At 52.6% G+C, this 18,507-nt stretch overlaps 1 protein-coding gene and 1 long non-coding RNA gene across 6 annotated transcripts in view; one reads left to right on the forward strand and one right to left on the reverse strand.

Moving 5' to 3' along the window:
* The window catches only part of PSTPIP1 (proline-serine-threonine phosphatase interacting protein 1), a 46,143-nt gene that overhangs the window by 20,081 nt on the left and 7,555 nt on the right, over positions 1-18,507 (forward strand). For 4 of the 5 annotated variants that reach the window (XM_078079042.1, XM_036118656.2, XM_078079044.1 and 1 more), the window contains 5 exons: positions 7,972-8,006; positions 8,229-8,335; positions 10,628-10,690; positions 11,311-11,409; positions 12,164-12,209. In XM_078079042.1, coding sequence (XP_077935168.1) covers positions 7,972-8,006; positions 8,229-8,335; positions 10,628-10,690; positions 11,311-11,409; positions 12,164-12,209 — 350 coding nt within the window. The remainder of the gene's footprint in view (positions 1-7,971; positions 8,007-8,228; positions 8,336-10,627; positions 10,691-11,310; positions 11,410-12,163; positions 12,210-18,507) is intronic. The other variant, XM_078079045.1, reaches the window with a different exon arrangement.
* LOC144382865 (uncharacterized) lies at positions 140-2,686 on the reverse strand. The gene is made up of 3 exons (XR_013450386.1): positions 2,622-2,686; positions 584-662; positions 140-418 (listed from the first exon to the last, which is right to left on the reverse strand). It is a non-coding gene; the product is annotated as an uncharacterized LOC144382865 (long non-coding RNA).

Consider the following 18,507-nt stretch of genomic DNA (forward strand, 5'->3'; position numbering starts at 1 on the left):
TGGGCAGGGGACAGAGGACATCTGTCCTCAGGCGTTTGTAGCACAGCCAGCAGCACCTCTGCCCTCGTCCTGAGAGCCAGGTGACAGGCCCTCCCTGGTGGCCCGTGCCCCGTGCAGCCTGGGCTTAGCCTGGGTCTCAAGGACAGAGGTGTGGCCAGGGACAGTGGCGGGAGGGGCCACGTCCGGGCTCCAGTATCACGTCCTTACCCGTCAGCTGTGTGATCATCAGCTGGGTCAGGCTGCTCCCTGACGCTCTCCCTGCCTCCATTTCCTCGACAGAGAGCGGAACGAGAACACAACCTTCCTCCAAGGGTTAATTGAGTCCAGAGGCTCGGCTCAGGCCTGGCTTGGAGGGGAGGCAATGGGGGTCGTTGCTGCTGTGAAGCAGGGGTCTTCTGCAGTCCTGAGGCCTGGGTCCCTGTGTGCAGAGTGGGGGGTGGGGCAGCAGACAGGGAGAGTGGGACGATGTGAGGGCAGCTGAAGAACTTTCTAACAGTGGCATAGAGGGGCTGCCTTGGGAAGGTGTGGACTCTGCCCTGCCCCCCCGCCCCTGGGCCAGGACCTCCTACCCAGGAGCCCCTACCTGTGGAGCCTGCAGCTGCCATAGCAACCCTGAGCCTTGCCCCTGCTCCCCCGGAGGTCAAGCCTGTCCGCGTCTGGCTCTGCACAACAAAAGTGGCCCCAAAGCCTGTGAGCTCCGAAACCTGGCACCTAGTTCCCTCATTTGAACACCCTGAATATACAACATTCTCTGGGTGTTCTAAAGACACAGGGGACCCTGGCTCATTCCTGCTTCCAAACTGGAGCCAGAGAAGACATGGGAAGAGCTAGAAGAAGGTCAAGAAGTGGTATGGGCCAGGGGAGATTCATGCTCAATGCCCAAAGGTCTGTGCATGGGCCCAGAAAGCATGAACACAGCTCTGGAAGTAAGAATGCATGAGCTCCAGTCCCCTCTTGGCCTTTGTGAACCGTGTGAGTGGGGACAAGTTGAGTTGGGTTCTCATCTGCCCACTCCAGTGGGCTGTGGTACAGATAAACAGGGCAGGGCTGGGGTTGGATGCAGGCTGGGTGCAGAGGAGGGCACAGGACGTGGGAAGGAATGAATGAAAGTCTGATGGAACCCTTCTCTGTCTTCCCTGGGGAAGAGGGATTGAGGGAGTATGACCCAGGAGGCGTCCCTGCCCGCCTGCTGGCCACCCAAGCCAGATGGAAAAGGAGAACCTTCCCAGAAAGAGAGGAGACCTCCTGGGGGTGGGGGGGAGGGTGCTCCAGGCTGGGCCATGACAGGAACCCGGGCTGGAGGCAAGCTGTATGAGGCACGCTCACTCTCAGAAGCCTGTGAGTCACTGGGCACTTAAATAGGGAAGGACAAGCCACTGATGGAGAGAACAAAATGGAAGGGGATCCTGGTGGGCAGCGGGGAAGGCAGGGAGGGACACAGCATCTTGCCCCACTGCAGGACTAGGAAGTGGCCGGGGCAACGCTCTGGGTGGTCCTGATCCCCTGCACGGCTATAAGAGGCCAAGTGGGGCAAGGTCTGCCCTGCCTCCTACACTGCGTGGCCGTGGGGGGTCACTGCCCCTCTGAGTCCTGGGCTGGGCTGTGAGAGGGGAGTGGCCCCCCGGAGGGGCTCTGGCATCACCATGTCAAGCAGAGAGCACCAGGCCAGGGCAAAGCTCAATCAACAGTGGCGTTCTTTCCGGTCTTACAGGCACCTGTGTCTGTCAGATAAACTGGGCTCTCCCTACTCAGTTTAGGGCTGAGAAGTCTGACCGGGCAACCTAGACCATTTCCTTCAAGGCCCAGCCGCTCCCCGGCCCAGAAAGCTGGAGGCCAGTGTCACTGGAAGGCAGCCCTCGTCCAAGGTGGGAGCATCAGGGGTAGAGCCCCAGAGAGCAAGGAGTAGAGACAGGGTCCGCCTTTCTGCCTACCAAGGAGGAGCTGGAGCCCAGGTCGGGAGTGCCAGGCTCCATGGCTCAGCCCACCCAGCACAGGGGCCCCATGGCCCAGATGCAGGTTGCCAGAGCAGACAGGGAATGGTGGGTGAGAACCCACTGTCAGGCTGGGGTGGTCAGAGCAGGGTGGCCTGGGGAGGGCGCCTCCTGGGAGAGATGGAGAGGGAGGGGAGATGCCTTCCTGCCGGAGGACTTGCTGGAGGTGGGCAAAGGCAGGGCAAATTCAGAGCCAGTGGGCAAGAGGGGCAGGAGTCGAACCCATCCCGGTTCACCTGCTGCCTGCCTTAGGGTCATGCCCCATGCAGCGCGCAGGTCGGCTGACTGCATACACCAGGCGCTCAGTAAGTGGAGCTGTTGAGCCATGTGGCATGTACTAGGATTAGTGAGACCATGCAGTCATTCCTTTCCTTAACCGTGGGCCAAGCATCAATCATCCGTTCATTTACTCAGCCAGCATTTATGGAGCACCTATGATGAGCCTGCCATGCCCTAGGCTGAGTCAGGAGGATTCAAAAATTTAAAAATAACACAAAATGAATGGTCCACCATCCCAAAGCTAGACTCTAGCACCCCGTGGGGAACCTCCCCAATCCTTTGCTTCAGAACCCCTCCCTCTAGGGTCTTCTCCTGCCCCACCTCCTCCAGGAAGTGCTCCCAAACACTCACCCTTGTGTGACTGTTAGGGTCTTGGATTGGACCAGGTCACCCTGTCCCAGTTCCAACCTGGAGGGCTCCCTGTGGGAAGAGTAAAGGGTGGCCATGGAAGCACAGGTCACTTCCTCATTGTCATGGAGACTTGGAAGTATGTTGGGGTTGGCCCCTGGGAATGCCCTGGTTATTCAGCATGGGGCTGGCAGTGCATCCTCCAGGGCCCATCGCCTGGTGGGGTGAAGCCCCCAGCCCCCCCATGGCCAACCCCCTCCTAGGTTGCATGAGATGCTTATTCTTACCTCCTCTGAGGGCAAGCACAGGCTAGACAGGAGCAAATGGGGAGGACCAAAGCTGAGGAGTTAAGTGACCTCAGATGAAGCCCAGTGAGAGCAGGAGGGCAGAGTGGGCCGGCCTGCCCGGCCTCTGCTGCCTGAAGATGCAGCATTTCTGCATGATCCTCTGACCTCAGACCAGCCAGAAACCTCGCTCAAGCCTGGAGGCTCAGCCATATATATTGAAGGGAGGTTACCCCCATCTTCAAATCATTTCCAGCATTCACCTCCTCCACATGCTGCCTCAGCGAACTCCCACTGGGCTGTGGAATGGAGAATGCACATATGAGACCTGGTCCCTGAACTAGGGGAGGCCCACAAGCCCTTTCAATGCACTTTAAAGACCTCATCACACAGGCGAAGGGCTTATCGATACGGTTTAAACTGCACATCCAGCTCGGCAGAAAGTTCACCCCGACTCTCCCTTCCAGCGTCCGGGCCTTTGCTCTGGTTGTTGCTCCCATCTCCCCCCTGCCCAGGCCTACCCATCCTGTCTTGCTCACATTGCCGCAGGTAGGGTGCTGGGGTGCCACAGGGTTCTGGAAATGAAAGGAAATCAAGGCTGGCAGGGCTGGGGCCAACTTCCCGTGAGCCCCCAGGTGGTTACCGCCATTCAGGACACCTCCTCAAGGCACGTGGGTTTGAATCCCCGCCTCACCTGCACTTGTCACAACCTGAAATGCTGTGGTTTTCCTGTCAGAAGGGATTTTTTTTTTCTCCATGATCTCTCTTGTGAGCTCAGAGAATGAAGACATGCTAAGGACATTAGAGGGAGCCAGGCAGGCCCTATTCCCATCAGGGGCCCTCTGACACCAGCGCCGTCAGGCCCCGCCTCCAGCCTCCAGCACTGAGGCAAGAAGAGCCTGCTCCTGTCAGCTGGGAGGCTGGAGCCTCCTGGCCAGCAGGAGGGCAGGGGTAGCGAGGCTCGAGCAGGGACGTGACATGGTGGGGAGAATATGGAAGGAGGTGTTTACACTCAAAATTTTGACCGTGTTTGAGCAGGGCATTTCAGGGCGCGTCCTGAGAGCCAAGTCAGAAAGGGCAATGGGATGAGTCACACATAAGGACACTGGTGGCGGAAAACAGAGGGTAGAGGCCTGCATGAGGCCCCGTCCTTGCCATGCGACACAGACACAATAGAAGAGAAGCTTGAGCAGGTCCTGGCAGCAAGAGGGAGGAACAGGGAGAGAGAAAAGCTATGAGACGCCATCTCTTCTGGGTCGGATGGAGCAGAGAAAGACTTCAAATGCTCCGCAAATCCTCAAGATCAGAGTTTAAGGCCATTCTCCAGGGGAGGGTCTTGGCTAACGTACAGTGGGCTGCCTCTGGTTCCAGGAAAAGTGAAGCCCCCCTTCCCCCACACAACCAAGGCTGCCTTCTTGAGAGTCTGGGGCCAAGAAAGAGAGGTGGAGTCCTGGGCCCTGTTGTGTGAGTGGAGCTCTGGTGGCTGGGCAGGAAGGACTGCAGCCCCGAGGTGAGCAGTTGGGGGGGGGACCTGGAGTGGGCACAGCCTGCAATCCTGCCCCCCACGCCCCACCCCAGGTGGAATGAGCACTGCCACCCATGCAGCCCCAATGGGCAGCAAGCCAATGGGAGCCCAAGGTGAGCATGGGCTTCGTCACCATCAGGACTGACCAGGGTGGAAACAGAGACTGCATGTCACATGGCAGTGCTGTGGACTCAGGCACCCAGCATCCCAGGGTGGGGTAGGGAGAAGGACCAGCTGTCCCAGGAGGCTGTGGTTCCTGACAGACACCCCAGGCTGGGAGGGAGGGCCTGAGTCCATGGGCCAAGGAGGGTGCGGCAGGGTGGGTTTGGGATTGAGAAAGGCCTTGGTATTTATCAAGTGTTGATGCGGGGGGCCGGAGCTGATGGTCTGGGGCTAGGGTGGTAGCCGGGAGCGGCAGACAGAGAGGAGATCGAGGAGGTGAAAGAGAAGGCAGTGCAGGGGGAGGGAAAGGGCTGAGACAAGGACGACTCTGGGTTTCTGGTGCATCCAGCTAGGTGCAGGTGCTCTTTGCTGAGATGGAAACGGGCTGAGAAGGGAGGTTTGTGGGGGGGAGCTGAGTCCAGTTTTGGACATTCTGCATTTGAGGTGTTTGTGAGCTGTGAGATCTAAAAAGAGGTGAAGACCAGGCGGTGGATGTGCAGGCCCTGAGCTCTGGGGCGGGATGTGGTCATGAAGGACTTGGGGCCTGACGGGGTGTGGGTGAGGCTGGCCGTGGGGGAGGGGGGTCACACTGAGCCTGGAGGGGCTCTCACCATGAATGGAGAGACTGAGGCAGGACATGAGTGTGTGAGTAAGCAGAGGGGTTGGAGGGAGAGCCACTGGAAGCTGTCAATTCTGTCAGAGAAGAGTCCTGACCCCTCATGCCCAGGGCAGGCGGGGTCACCCTGGCAATCCCCCCTCTCCTTCCTCTGGTGAGAAGCGGGGGGCTGGCCTTGCGTCTCCCCCGCCCTGTGGCCACGGACCAGTTTCTTCACCTCCCTGACGCTTGTTTTTCTCATCTGTAAAATGGGGATCGCGATGGGACCCTCCCTGGCAGAGCTGTGAGAATCGAGAATTAAAGAATTTAGGCCAGCCATTCTCACATTCGAGCGGATGTCAGCAGGCCGCGGAGGCCTGTTAAAGCGCAGAGTGCTGGGCCGCACCCTGGAGTTCCGGCTTCAGGAGGACTGGGGCCGAGCCTCGGAAGCTGCGTTTCCAACAGGCTCGCAGGTGGTGGTCGTGCTGCTGGTCTTCTGACCACACTTCGAGATCTACTTAGTTTAAGGCCCGGGTCGGCCACGGGCCAGACCCCCGCAGTTCTCTCCTAGGCCTGGATCCCTGTGGGTCCTAACAGGTTGCTGATCCTGGTTGACCTCAGTTTCCCTAACTGTCCAATGAGAAGAGGGAGGCCCCTGGAAAGCCTGCCTTGCAAGGCTTGCGGGGAGACCACGGCAGGAGGGCAGGAGCCCAGGGCTGTCCCGGGAGGACGGCAAGAGGACATATGGCCACCAGGGGGCGGGCGCGCGGCTCGGCGGAGGGGAGCGGAGGGGAGCGGAGGGGAGCGCGGGGCCGGGCAGGGGGCGGCGGAGCGGGCGGCCAGCGACCCGGTCCCTGCCTGCTGCCTCTGTGAGATCCCAGCACGCCCGGTCACGCTCTGGCCCCAGTTTCTCTTTCTGCCTCGATTGACTGCGCCTCCTCAGGCATCCTGGTGCAGAGGGAGCCACAGCTTATTTCGCCTCCTTGGTTAAGGGGCCACCAACACAGGCAGAGAATGTTACCCCAGATACCGCCCTAGGCCAGTCTGCAACCTCTGCGCTCCGTCTCTGGGTGCACTTGGAGACTTGACACCCACGGGCCCTCGCTGGGCCATGACGGGCCCAGGCTCCCCTCACACAGCTGCTGGTGAACACGAGTCTGTCTGTTCCACGTGCCCGCTCGGGCTATGGGGAGGTGAGAAGGGGTCCGACCTATGGAGCCCCACAGAGAACCTCAAGGGCATCCCAACCTGAACTGCAAAACCTGGCGGGTTTCTGATAAGAGGGGGCACCCAGTAAGCTCTTAGGTGGGGCACTTTGGAGGTACAGCTCAGGTCAGGTTCAGGGACCTGGGGAACCCCCCAACCTAGGACAGGGATGTGCAGATGTGACTAGGGGGAGGGTTGTGCGACAACAACCAGGTCCTGACGGAGGTACTTTAGACATATTAATTAATTTATTCCTCACAACCATCCTGTTTGTGTTATTATCCTCATTTTACAGAAGGGGAAACCAAGGCACAGAACATAAGTCCCTTGCCCAAGGTCACATAGGCTGTCCGGCTCCAGGGTCGGCTCCGACGCATGTGCGAGTGCAGAGCAGGAGCCCCCGCCCAGGTCCTGTTGCTTCCCCAGGCTGGGATTTCCAGTCACTCTCCTGCTCCACCGGAATGGGGAACCCACCCCACCGAGAGGCCCCTGTCCCTGAGACCCAGTGACCTGGAGAGAGGCGTTCGCCCCTGTTGCTCGTGTTTCTGACCCAAGGGGATGTTTGCCTCATGGCGCCCCGTTACCTATCAGGAGACAGGACTGGGTCCTGGGTGGGCTGACACCTTTGCTCAGGTACCAGCTCCATCCGTGGTCTGGGCGGCAGTCCCCAGAGTAGGGCTGCTGGATAAGCTGTAGGAGGCCCAGTTACATTCAAATTTCAGATAAACGACAAATACTTTTTAGATGTATGTTCCATTTATTACATTATATTCAAAAACTATTTGTCGTTTATCTGAAATTCAAATGTAACTACGAGCCCTGTATTTTTATTTGCTGTCTGGCAACCCCACCCTTGGGCATCGTCCCCCAGTGCCCCCCTCTTCCCTTCCTGCTCTCTGTGGCACCCACATCTCTACCCCAGAATGGCCACACTGCTGCCTCCTGACTCCTCCTGAGGGGTTCTCTCAGGCACCCCAAGCTGGGTGCACCCTATTGTATACACCCTCCTGGGTCATGTACTCTCTCCTGGGTCCCGTCTTGGAAATGTCACCACTGTCTGCCCAGCCGCCCCAGCCAGGGACAGGGACAGCCTCTTGCTGTCCTCACCCGTACATCCCATTCTTCCTGCCCTAAGGCCCCACCTGTCTCTCCTCTTGTACCCCTGCCCTGCTTGCCTCTCCCACCCAGCTTCTTCCAAACACCCTCCAGGCCACTTGCCTAAAGCCAGGTCTGAACCCTGCGCTCTCCTGCTTCAGCTCGTCCTGACGGGAGAGGACTGGGTGGGAGAGGGACCCCAATGAGGGAGGGAGAGCCCTGAAAACATGCAGAAGCCAGGAGCACTCTGCCACTGCCAGGAGGTGTGATGGCTTTATCACCTCCAAAGAGGAGCTCTGCCTTCCAGAAATCCCAGCTTGGTTCTGAGGGGGTGGTCACTGTCTGGGTCTAGATCAGTGTGTGTGAGTGACCTAGAGCCTTCCCACCAAATGAAAAGTCCCTGGGGTGGGGGTGGGGGTGGGGGTGGGGGGAATTCCAGGCCTGCTGTGCCCTCCTCCCCCTGACCCTGGCCTTTCTGTTTTGCAGCTCCCTGAGGGCTTCCTTTGACTCCCTGAAGCAGCGTAAGTCCTGACTGCCCCCAACCCAAGGCTGCAGGGTGACAGGACCTTCTGGGAACAGCCGTGTCCCCATAGATGGAAGCAGATAGGTTCTGGCGGGGAGAGGGGTGCTCAGGCTGCACACAGGGCTCTGAGGCTGGCGGAGGGTCTGGGAGGTGCAGGGCTGGTCCAGGCACGGGTCGGGGGGGGTGGTTGGGGCTCCACGCCTCTGTGCTCTGCCCCCAGAAATGGAGAATGTGGGCAGCTCCCACATCCAGCTGGCCCTGGCCCTGCGCGAGGAGCTGCGGAGCCTCGAGGAGTTCCGTGAGAGACAGAAAGAGCAGAGGAAGAAGGTGAGGTGGGTGCGGGGGCATGGGCCCTCCACACGGAGCCCGTGGAGGGTGGGAGACAGCACTCCAGGCTTGGGGGTGAGAGTGACTCGATGTCGAGGGGATGGGTGTGGGCGGGGACGGGCCACTGGAACCCGGGCCCGGTGTGCAGGCCTGAGAGCCCCAATGGGGGTCTTCCCCTGAGCTGTCTCATGCCAGGAAGAGGGAAAGGGATAGGTCTTTTTGATTACCTTCCTACAACAGACTGTGGAGGATCACTGACAGCTTGGGGGTATCCAAAGGCGGCAACCTGATTTGGGGAGTCGCCAGAAACTGGTCCTCAGCCCAAGGGTCAGGGCTGCTTGTCCAGGAGGAAGGCAGACTTGGTGGCCAGCCATCGTAGCTGCTCTGTGGGGCTGCCCAGGCTGAGAGGGGCAGACAGAGGCTGCGGGTGGCGGTGGGGCGCTGTGGGCTTACCTCGGCATCCCAAGGTACTTCTCACCCGTGGGCAGGGTGTGGCTGTCCCTAGATGGAGGGATTACATGGAAAGGAAGTAAGGTCCCCATCATGGAAGGTATGCAAGCAGAGTCTGGAAGCTACAGGGGTGGGGTGGGGGGTGGGTTTAGTGACCTCAGTGTCCCAGGGCCCCCTCCCAGGCCTGAGACTCTCTGACTGGCTGAGCACGTGGCTGCTGGGAAGGCAGGTGGGGACATGTGCTCAGCCTCTCAAGGCTTTAGTGTTGAGGGTGGCACCCCGGACAGGATGGGAGAGGCCAGCACACAGAAACACTTCTCACTTGGAGATGAAGGATCATTGCAGACTCTCCAAAGAATTGAAAAATGGAAAAGTCCACCCAACTGAGCTGTGAAGGGAAAGGCTTGCCAGCTCACAGCTGGATCCAGGCTGGGCCTGGGTGTCCTGAGCAAGCTCTTCTCCTCGTTGTGCCTCAGTTTCCCTCTTGCAGGCCACCTCCCAAGCTTTGGGGACCCAGCCGTGGACCAGGCCCCCCTCAGTCTTCTCAGACAGGGCTCCGGCTCTGATGAGCGGCTCTGACCACAGAAATCTAGAGTCGCTGCCCGCCCTATCCGCCCAGCCAGCCCCCCGGGGGCTCGGGCTTTCAGGATTCTAAATTTGGGTCCCTGAGCAGACAGCTGGTCCCCAAAGCCAGCCCCAGAGGCCAGCTCCGCCTCGAGGCGCTGGAGCAGGTGACCTCTCTGAGCTGGGACTCGCCCACAGGGTGCAGAGCACCCGCCGAGACAGCGAGGCCCCAGACTGGCTATTTTGAGTTCTCCTGTGGCCAGAGGGGCTGTCGTGTCCGCAAGAGCTGTTGCAGCCAGAGAGATGCCTTCCCCAGAGCAGCCAGGGCCCCCACAAGTGGAGAACCGTGATGTAGTTGGCGGGGACACAGTCTGGGCTCATGTGTATACACGTGTGCATATGGACACGTGTGTGTGTGTGCGAGAGAGAGAGAGAGGGGCAGGGGGGCAGGGGGCCTGGCACACGTGTGTGCCTGCCGGTGAGCAGGGACGGGTGTCTCCGCGTGGGTGTGCCCGCGCCTCTGTGACCCGCGGGCTCGCCCGACGTCTCCCCGCCGGCACGGGCCCCACTGAGACCCCAAGCCCAGCCAGCTCCGGTGCTCCTTACACCCCAACCTCTGTCCAAGCTGCATTTCATTCTCTCTGCCTGAGCAAGAAGCCTGCGAGGTGAGGTAGGGGTGCAGTGACCCTGCGTGCGCACAAGCAGCAGAAGTCGGCTGTGCGTGTTTGTGCGTGTGTGTGCCCCTGTGTGAACAGGCCACGGCTGTGCATAGGGACGCGGGAGAGTGTGCTTGTGTGTACTTATGAGTGGTGTCTGTGGGCACTCTGAGTGTGCACATGAAGGCCTGGGTGTGCAAGTGTGAGCAGTGGGAACAATGGGGGCCTGTTAGTGTGTACTTGTGTGTGTGTGTCATGTGAACTTGGCATGCGTGTGTGTACACAGCGTGTGACAGGCGTGAGAAGGTACAGAGGCTATGAGTGAGCTCTGTGTGTGTGTGTGTGTGTGTGTGTGCAGGGTGGGTAGTCCGGGGATAGAGACCAAATCGTGGCTGGAGTCTGAGGCAAAAAGATGTGATGGGCACATCCCGTCCTGGGCTCTAGTGTTCTGTCCTGAGCAGATTGTGAAAGAGCAGGCACGGGAGAGGGAGGACATATTGTCACTGCCCCCTTCAGAGCCAGGAGGGGATGCTGTGCCTCATCCCAGGGACACCAGTCCTCTTGGCCTAGGGAGCGTCCTGAGGCCACAGCCCCCTTGCTCAGAGCCTTGTGTCGCCTACAGTACGAGGCCGTCATGGACCGTGTCCAGAAGACCAAGCTATCTCTCTACAAGAAAGCCATGGATGTGAGTGTGAGGGTCACAGGCCTGGAGGACGCATGGTGTGGACCCCAAGAGCCCTGGGCTGGGCCCCTGGGACAGGGCCAGCCTCCGACCACCCATCCAACAACACACACCATGGCCTGTTGGGTGCTCGGGGCTGCACGGGGAACCAAGGGCCCATGTGGATAGGCCCAGGCCCTGCCCTTGGGGAGCTCCTGACTGATGAGCAGGCGGGCAGTCCCAGACAGTGGCCCACACGATGATCCATGCTGTCAGCTGGGGACTTGGGGTGGAGGGAGAAGGGACCCCTGAGCTGTCTCCCCTAGGGAGAAGGAGAAAAGGGGTTCTGCAAGAGGGGACAGCATGTGCAGAGGCCAGCATGGCATTTTCAGGGACCTGCTGGTGGTTTGATGTGACCATGTCTTTAAAGAGGATGCGGCCATGGGCAGGGCCACACTGTCCCCAGGGGGGCAGGGCCTGGGAACAAAACTCCTCTCTCCATCGCCCTTCTGGACCCCCAGACCCCTGTCCCTCGTCAGGAGGCCCCCACTCCACCCACAGCCCCCCGACAGGGAGAAGGGAGGCTGGGTTCAGGGAGCCTCACTCTGGGCGCCCCCCTCAGTCCCGCTTCTCCACTCCCCCAGTCCAAGAAGTCATATGAGCAGAAGTGCCGTGATGCCGATGACGCTGAGCAGGCCTTCGAGCGCATTAGCACCAATGGCCCCCAGAAGCAGGTGGAGAAGGTGCGTGGGGCCGCTGAGGCCATATGGTGTCACCCAGGGCTGGAACAGGGCAGGGAGGGAAGGAGGGGGTGTGATAGACACCCCGAGAAAGGTCTGCATCTGGGACATCTGCTCACTCCTCTCTGAACCCCCATCTCCCCATCTGTGAAAGGAGTTTCCTAGAATCTCAGGGCATGGACAGGCAGGACCAGCTAACTCTCACATAACCCTTGGAGAGGGGCTCGGGAGACCCATGTCACAGAGAGGAAACAGGCCCAGAGACGGTGAGTGAATTGTCCAAGGTCTCAGAGCCAGGAAGCAATGGAGAAAGGATGCACACCCAGGTCATCCAGAGCCCAGCGTCTTGACTGCTCTGGCCTCTGGGGTGAGGGTGAACAGGGGCCCAAGGGCGACTTAGGGGCAGCAAGTCGAAAGCAGAGCCCAAGTCCCAGCCAGCGGGGTCAGCGGTGGCCAGGTGGAGCAGCGGGACCTGGCCCCATCCACATTTCTCCCTCAGGTCTTCACATCCAGTTGTCACACCTGTGTGCATGGGCTGCACGCTTCTGTTTTTATTTATTTTTATTGGACCCTTTTTGACTGGGGTCCTCTGTGGAGTGAGGCTGGAGTAAACGGTGGAAGGTGCCCACAGTTGGCTCCTGAGTGTCCTCTTGGGTGGCTCAGGAAGGGTGGGACGGAAGCACTTCAGAGCCCCCCGGGGAGGCTGGGACCCCGAGGGCTGGGGCCAGCTCAGCATGGCTTTCCTCCGTCTCCTCAGAGCCAGAACAAGGCCAAGCAGTGCAAGGACTCAGCCATGGAGGCAGGTACGCAGCCCTGCCCGCTTCCTCTAACCTGGGATGGTGGCCAGACAGGCCTGGCCCCCGCCCCCTGCACACCACTCTCCTCACCCTGGGGACACACACGGACACATGACTGTACAGAGGCACATGCTCACCACTCTCACATAATCATGCAAGTAAAATAAAAACATACATGTTCTTGGTACTTTGCATGTTTCAACTACTCTGCATAACAATCCTATGAGGTGGCGCTATTACTATCCCCCTTTTAAATTTTTAATTGAAGTATAGTTGACATACGATACTATATTAATTTCAGGTGTACAACAGTGAATCGACAATTATAAGCATTATGCAATGCTCACCAAGATATATGTGGTTACCACCTGTCACCGCACAGTGTTATTACAATATTATTGACTCTATTCCCTACGCTGTACTTTTCATCCCTGTGACTCATGTATTTTATAAATGGAAGTTTATAGCTCTTAATCCACTTCACTTATTTTGTGCATCTTCCCACCCCCTTGCCTTCTGGCAACCAGTTTGTTCTCTATTTTTATGATTCTGTTTCTGTTTTTTTGTTGTTCCATTTTTTAGATTTCACACATAAAGTGGAATCATATGGCATTTCTCTTTGTCTGATTTATTTCACTTGGCATCATACCCTCTAGGTTCATCCATGTTGTCAAGAATGGCAAGATTTCTTTCCTTTTTGTGGCTGAATAATATTCCATTGTATACATATACCACTTCTTCTTTATCCATTCATCAGTCGGTGGACACTGAGGCTGCTTCCACATCTTGCCTATTGTAAATAATGCTGCAGTAAGCATAGGTGTGCATGTATCTTTTCCAATTAGTGTTTTCATTTTCTTCAGGTAAATAGCCAGAAGTGGAATTACTGGATTGTATGTTAGTTCTGTTTGTAATTTTTTGAGGAGGCTCCATACTATTTCCCAGAGTAGCTGTACCAGCTTGCATTCCCACCAGCAGTGCAAGAGGGTTCCCCTTTCTCCACATCCTCGCCAACACTGGTTGTTTCCTGTCTTTTTGATCCTAGCCATTTTGACTGGTATAAAGTGATACCTCACTGGTTTTGATTTGCATTTCCCTGATGATGAGTGATATTGCGCATCTTTTCATGTGTCTATTTGTCATCTGTATGTCATTTTTGGAAAAATGCCTATTCAGGTCTTCTGCCCACTTTTTTTTTTTTTTTTTTTTTATTTGACAGAGAGAGACACAGCGAGAGAGGGAACACAAGCACGGGGAGTGGGAGAGGGAGAAGCAGGCTTCCCGCGGAGCAGGGAGCCCGATGCGGGGCTCGATCCCAGGACCCTGGGATCATGACCTGAGCCGAAGGCAGACGCTTAACGACTGAGCCACCCAGGCGCCCCTCAGGTCTTCTGCCCACTTTTTAATCAGACTGGGTTTTTTTTTTTTTTTAAGATTTATTTATTTATTTTAGAGAGGGAGAGAGAATGCATGGTGGGGGGCAGAGGGAGATGGAGAGAGAAACTCAAGCAGACTCCACGCCAAGCGCAGAGTCCAACACGGGGCTCGATCCCACGACCCCGAGATCATGACCGGAGCCAAAAACAAGAGTCAGACACTTAACAGACTGCGCCACCCAGGTGCCCCAGGGTTGTATTTTTTTAATGTTGAGTTGTATGAATTCTTTATATATTTTGAATATTATCCCCTTATCTTCTCCCATTCAGTTGGTTGTCTTTTCATTTTGTGGATGGTTTCCTTTGCTGTGCAAAAGCTTTTTAGTTTGATGTAGTTCCAATTGTTTATTTTTGCTTTTGTTTCCCTTCACTGAAGAAACAGATGCAGAAAAATATTGCTAAGGCTGACATCCAAGAGTTTACTGCCCAGGTTTTCTTTTGGGACCATTATGGTTTCAGTCTCACATTTAGGTCTTGAATCCATTTTAGTTTATTTTTGTGTGTGGTATAAGGAAGTGGTCCGGTTTCATTCTTTTGCATGCAGCTCTCCAGTTTTCCAAGTGGCATTTATTGAAGAGATTGTCTTTTCCCCATTGTATATTCTTGCCTCCTTTGTTGTAGATTAATTGACCATATGAACATGGGTTTATTTCTGAGCTCTCTATTCTGTTCCTATGGATCTGTTTATGTACCGGTATGTGTTTTGATTACTATAGCTTTGTAGTATAGTTTGAAATCTGGGATTGTGATACCTCCAGCTTTGTTACTCTTTCTCAAGATTGTTTTGGCTGTTCGGGGTCTTTGGTGGTTCTGTACAAATTTTAGGATTTGTTCTAGTTCTGTGAAAAATGTTGTTGGTGTTTTGATAGGGATTGTATTGAATCTGTAAATTTCTTTGAGTAGTGTGGACATTGTAACAATATTAATTCTTCTAATCCATGAACGTGGTGTATCTTTCCATTTATTTGTGTTGTCTTCAATTTCTCTCATCAAGGCCTTCATTTTCAGAGTACAGGTCTCTCATTTCTTTTTTTTTTTTTTTTTTTTTTTTTTTTTTTTTTTTAAAGATTTTATTTATTTATTTGAGAGAGAGAATGAGATAGAGATAGAGAGAGAGCATGAGACGGGGGAGGGTCAGAGGGCAAAGCAGACTCCCCGCCGAGCAGGGAGCCCGATGTGGGACTCGATCCTGGGACTCCAGGATCATGACCTGAGCCGAAGGCAGTCGCCTGACCAACTGAGCCACCCAGGCGCCCCCAGGTCTCTCATTTCCTTGATTAAATTTATTCCTAGGTATTTTATTCTTTTTGGTGCAATTATAGATGGGATTGTTTTCTTAATTTCTCTTTCCTCTAGTTCATTATTGGTGTACAGAAGTACAACAGATTTCTGTATATTGATTTTGTATCCTGCAAAATAGTTTTTTGGTGGAAGCTTTAGGGCCTTCTGTATACAGTGTCATGTTATCTGCCAATAGTGGCGCTTTTACTTCTTCCCTACCAATTTGGCTATTTCTTTTTCTTTTCTGATTGCTGAATAAAAATGGTGAGAATGGACATCCTTGTCTTGTTCCTGATCTTAAAGGAAAAGCTTTCAACTTTTCACTATTGATATGGTGTTAGCTGTGGATTTGTCATATATGGCCTTCATTTGATGTTGAAGTATGTTCCCTCTAAACCTACTTGTTGAGAGTTTTTGTCATGAATGGATGTTGAGTTTTGTCAAATGGTTTTTCTGCATCCGTTTTTTTCTAGTAGTCTCTTCTAATCCTTTATATTTTTGTGGTGTCGGTTTTAACTTCTCTTTCATTTCTGATTTTGAGTCCTCTTTCTTTTTTTCTTAATGAGTCTGGCTAAAGGTTTATCAATTTTGTTTCTTTTCAAAGAACCAGCTCTTAGTTTTATTGATCTATTGATTTGATCTGTTGTGGGTTTTTTTAGTCTCTATTTCATTTATTTCCACTCTAATCTTTATTATTTCCTTCCTTACTAACTTTGGGCTTTGTTCTTTTTTTTAGTTCCTTTAGATGTAAGATTAGATTGTTCATATGAGGTTTTTCTTGTTTCGTGAGGTAAGCCTGTATTGGTATAAACTTCCCTCTTAGAATTGCTTTGGCCACCTCACAGAGATTCTGAAATGTTGTGTTTCCATTTTCATTCATCTCCAAGTATTTTTTGGTTTCCTTTTTGAGTCTTCATTGACCCATTGGTTGTTTAGTAGCATGTTGTTTACTTCCATGTGTTTGTGGGTTGTTTTTTTTTTCCAGTTTTTCCCTTGTAATTGATTTCTAGTTTCATACTGTTGTGATCAGAAAAGATGCTTTGTAGTATTTTAACATTCCTAAATTTACTGAGACTTGTTTTGTGGCCTAACATGTGATCTATCCTGGAGAATGTTCATGTGCACTTGAAAAGAATGTGTATTCTACTGTTTTGGGATGGAATCTTGTGTACATATCTAAGTTCATGTGGTCTGAAGTGTCATTCAAAGACATCGTTTCCTTATTGATTTTCTGTCTGGATCATCTATCCATTGATGTAAGTGGAGTTAGTCTCCTAATATTGTTGTATTACTGTCAATTTCTCCCTTTGCATTTGTCACTACTTGCTTTATATATTTAGGTACCCCTATGTTGGGTGCATGGATATTTACAATTGTTATATCCTCTCATTGGACTGATCCCTTTATCACTGTGTAATGCCCATCTTTGTCTCTTGTTACAGTCTTTTTGAAAAGTCTGTTTTGTCTGATTATTTCTACCCCAGCTTTTGTTGTTGTTGTTGTTGCTTCCATTTACATGGAGTATCTTTCTCCATCCCTTCATTTTTATGTGTCTTTAGGTCTGAAGTGAGTCTCTTGGAGGCAGTATTTGGATGGGTCTTATTTTTTAAAAACAATTTGAGAGCGAGAGAGAGCAAGAGCATGGGGAGAAACCCAGAGGGAGAGGGACAAGTAGACTCCACGATGAGTGTGGAGCCTGACATGGGGCTTGATCCCATGAGCCTGCGATCATGACCTGAGTCGAAATCAAGAATCAGATGCTCAACCAACTGAGCCACCAGGCACCTCTAAATAGGTCTTATTTTTTATCCATTCAGTCACCCTATGTCTTTTGATTGGAGCATTTAGTCCATTTGTATTTAAAGTTATTATTGATAAATATGTATTTTTTTTAAAGATTTTATTTATTTGACAGAGAGAGAGAGAGAGAGAGAGAGAGAGACCACAAGTAGGCAGCAGGCAGGCAGAGGGAGAGGGAGAAGCACACTCCCTGCTGAGCACAGAGCCCAATGTGGGGCTCGATCCCAGGACCCTGGGATCATGACCTGAGCCGAAGGCAGATGCTTAACCATCTGAGCCACCCAGGCGTCCCTGATAACTATGTATTTATTGGCATTTTGTTAACTGTTTTCTGGTTGTTTTTGTAGTTCTTCTCTTGCTCTCTTCCCTTATGATTTGATAACTTTCTTTAGTGTTATGGCTGGGTTCCTTTCTCTTTATTTTTTGTGTATCTATCATAGGTTTTGGGTTTGTGGTTATTACGAGGTTCATATATAATATTCTATGTATATAGCAGTTTATTTTATGTTGATGGTCACTTAAGTTCCAACACATTCTAAAAGCACTGCATTTTTACTCCCCCCTCTACATTTTATGTATGTCATATTGTACATCTTTTTATTCTGCATATTCTTCGATTAATTTTTGTAGATATAATTGATTTTACTACTTTTTTCTTCAAACCTTCACACTAGTTGGATAAGTGATTGATCTACTATTTTTACAATATGTTTGCTTTTACTAGTGAACTTCTTCCCTTTCATAATTTTCTTGCTTCTAGTTACGGCCTTTTCTTTTCCATTTAAAAAAAATCCCTTTAACATTTCTTGTAAGGTCAGTTTAGCGATGATGAACTCCTTTAACTTTTCTTTGAATGATAATCTTGCTAAGTAGAGTATTCTTGATTTTAGGGGTTTTAATTTTTTTAAAGTAATCTCTACACCCAACGTGGGGCTCAAACTCACAACCCCAAGATCAAGAGTCACATACTCCCACCAACTGAGCCAGGCAGACACCCTTAGGTTGTTTTTGTTTTTGTTTTTTTTTCCTGTCAGCATTTTATTCATATCACACCACTCCCTTCTGGCCTGCAAAGTTTCTGCTGAAAAAATCAGTTGTTAGTTTCATGGTGTCCCTTATATATAACTAGGTGCTTCTCTCTTGCTGCTTTTAAGATTTCTTAGCTTTAATTCTTGATCTCTTAATGATTATTTGTTTTGGTGTGGGCCTCTTTGGGTTTGTCTTGTCTTGTTTGGGGCTCTCTGTGATTCCTGGACCCTGGATGTCTGGACCCAGATGTCCGTTTCCTTCCCCAGGCTTGGGATGCTTTCAGCTATTCTTTCTTCAAGTAAGTCTTCTGCCCCCTTCTCTCTTTAGCTTCTGGGGCCCCTAAAATGCAAATTTTAGTACACCTGATATCCCTTAACCTATCCTCATTTTTAAAATTCTTTTTTCTTCTTGCTATTTATCTTGGAAATTTTCTACTACCCTATCTTCCAGATCCCTGATCTGTTCTTCTGCATCCTCTAATCTGCTGTGGATTCCCTCTAGTGTATTTTTCATTTCAGTTATTAAATTCTTCAGCTCTGCTTGGTTCTTTTTTTCCATCTCTTCGTTGAAGTTCTGAGTTCATCCACTCTCCTCTCAAGTCTGGTAAACATTTTTATGACTATCACTGTGAACTCTTTATCAGGTAGATTGTTTATCTTTGCTTTGTTCTCTTTTTTTGAGGTTTTGTCTTGTTCTCTCATTTGGAACATACTCCTCTTCCCCCCATTTTGTCTGTGTTTGTTTCTATGTATTAGGTA

Source organism: Halichoerus grypus, chromosome 8 (assembly GCF_964656455.1).
Source record: "Halichoerus grypus chromosome 8, mHalGry1.hap1.1, whole genome shotgun sequence".
Classification (NCBI taxonomy): Eukaryota; Metazoa; Chordata; class Mammalia; order Carnivora; family Phocidae; genus Halichoerus; species Halichoerus grypus.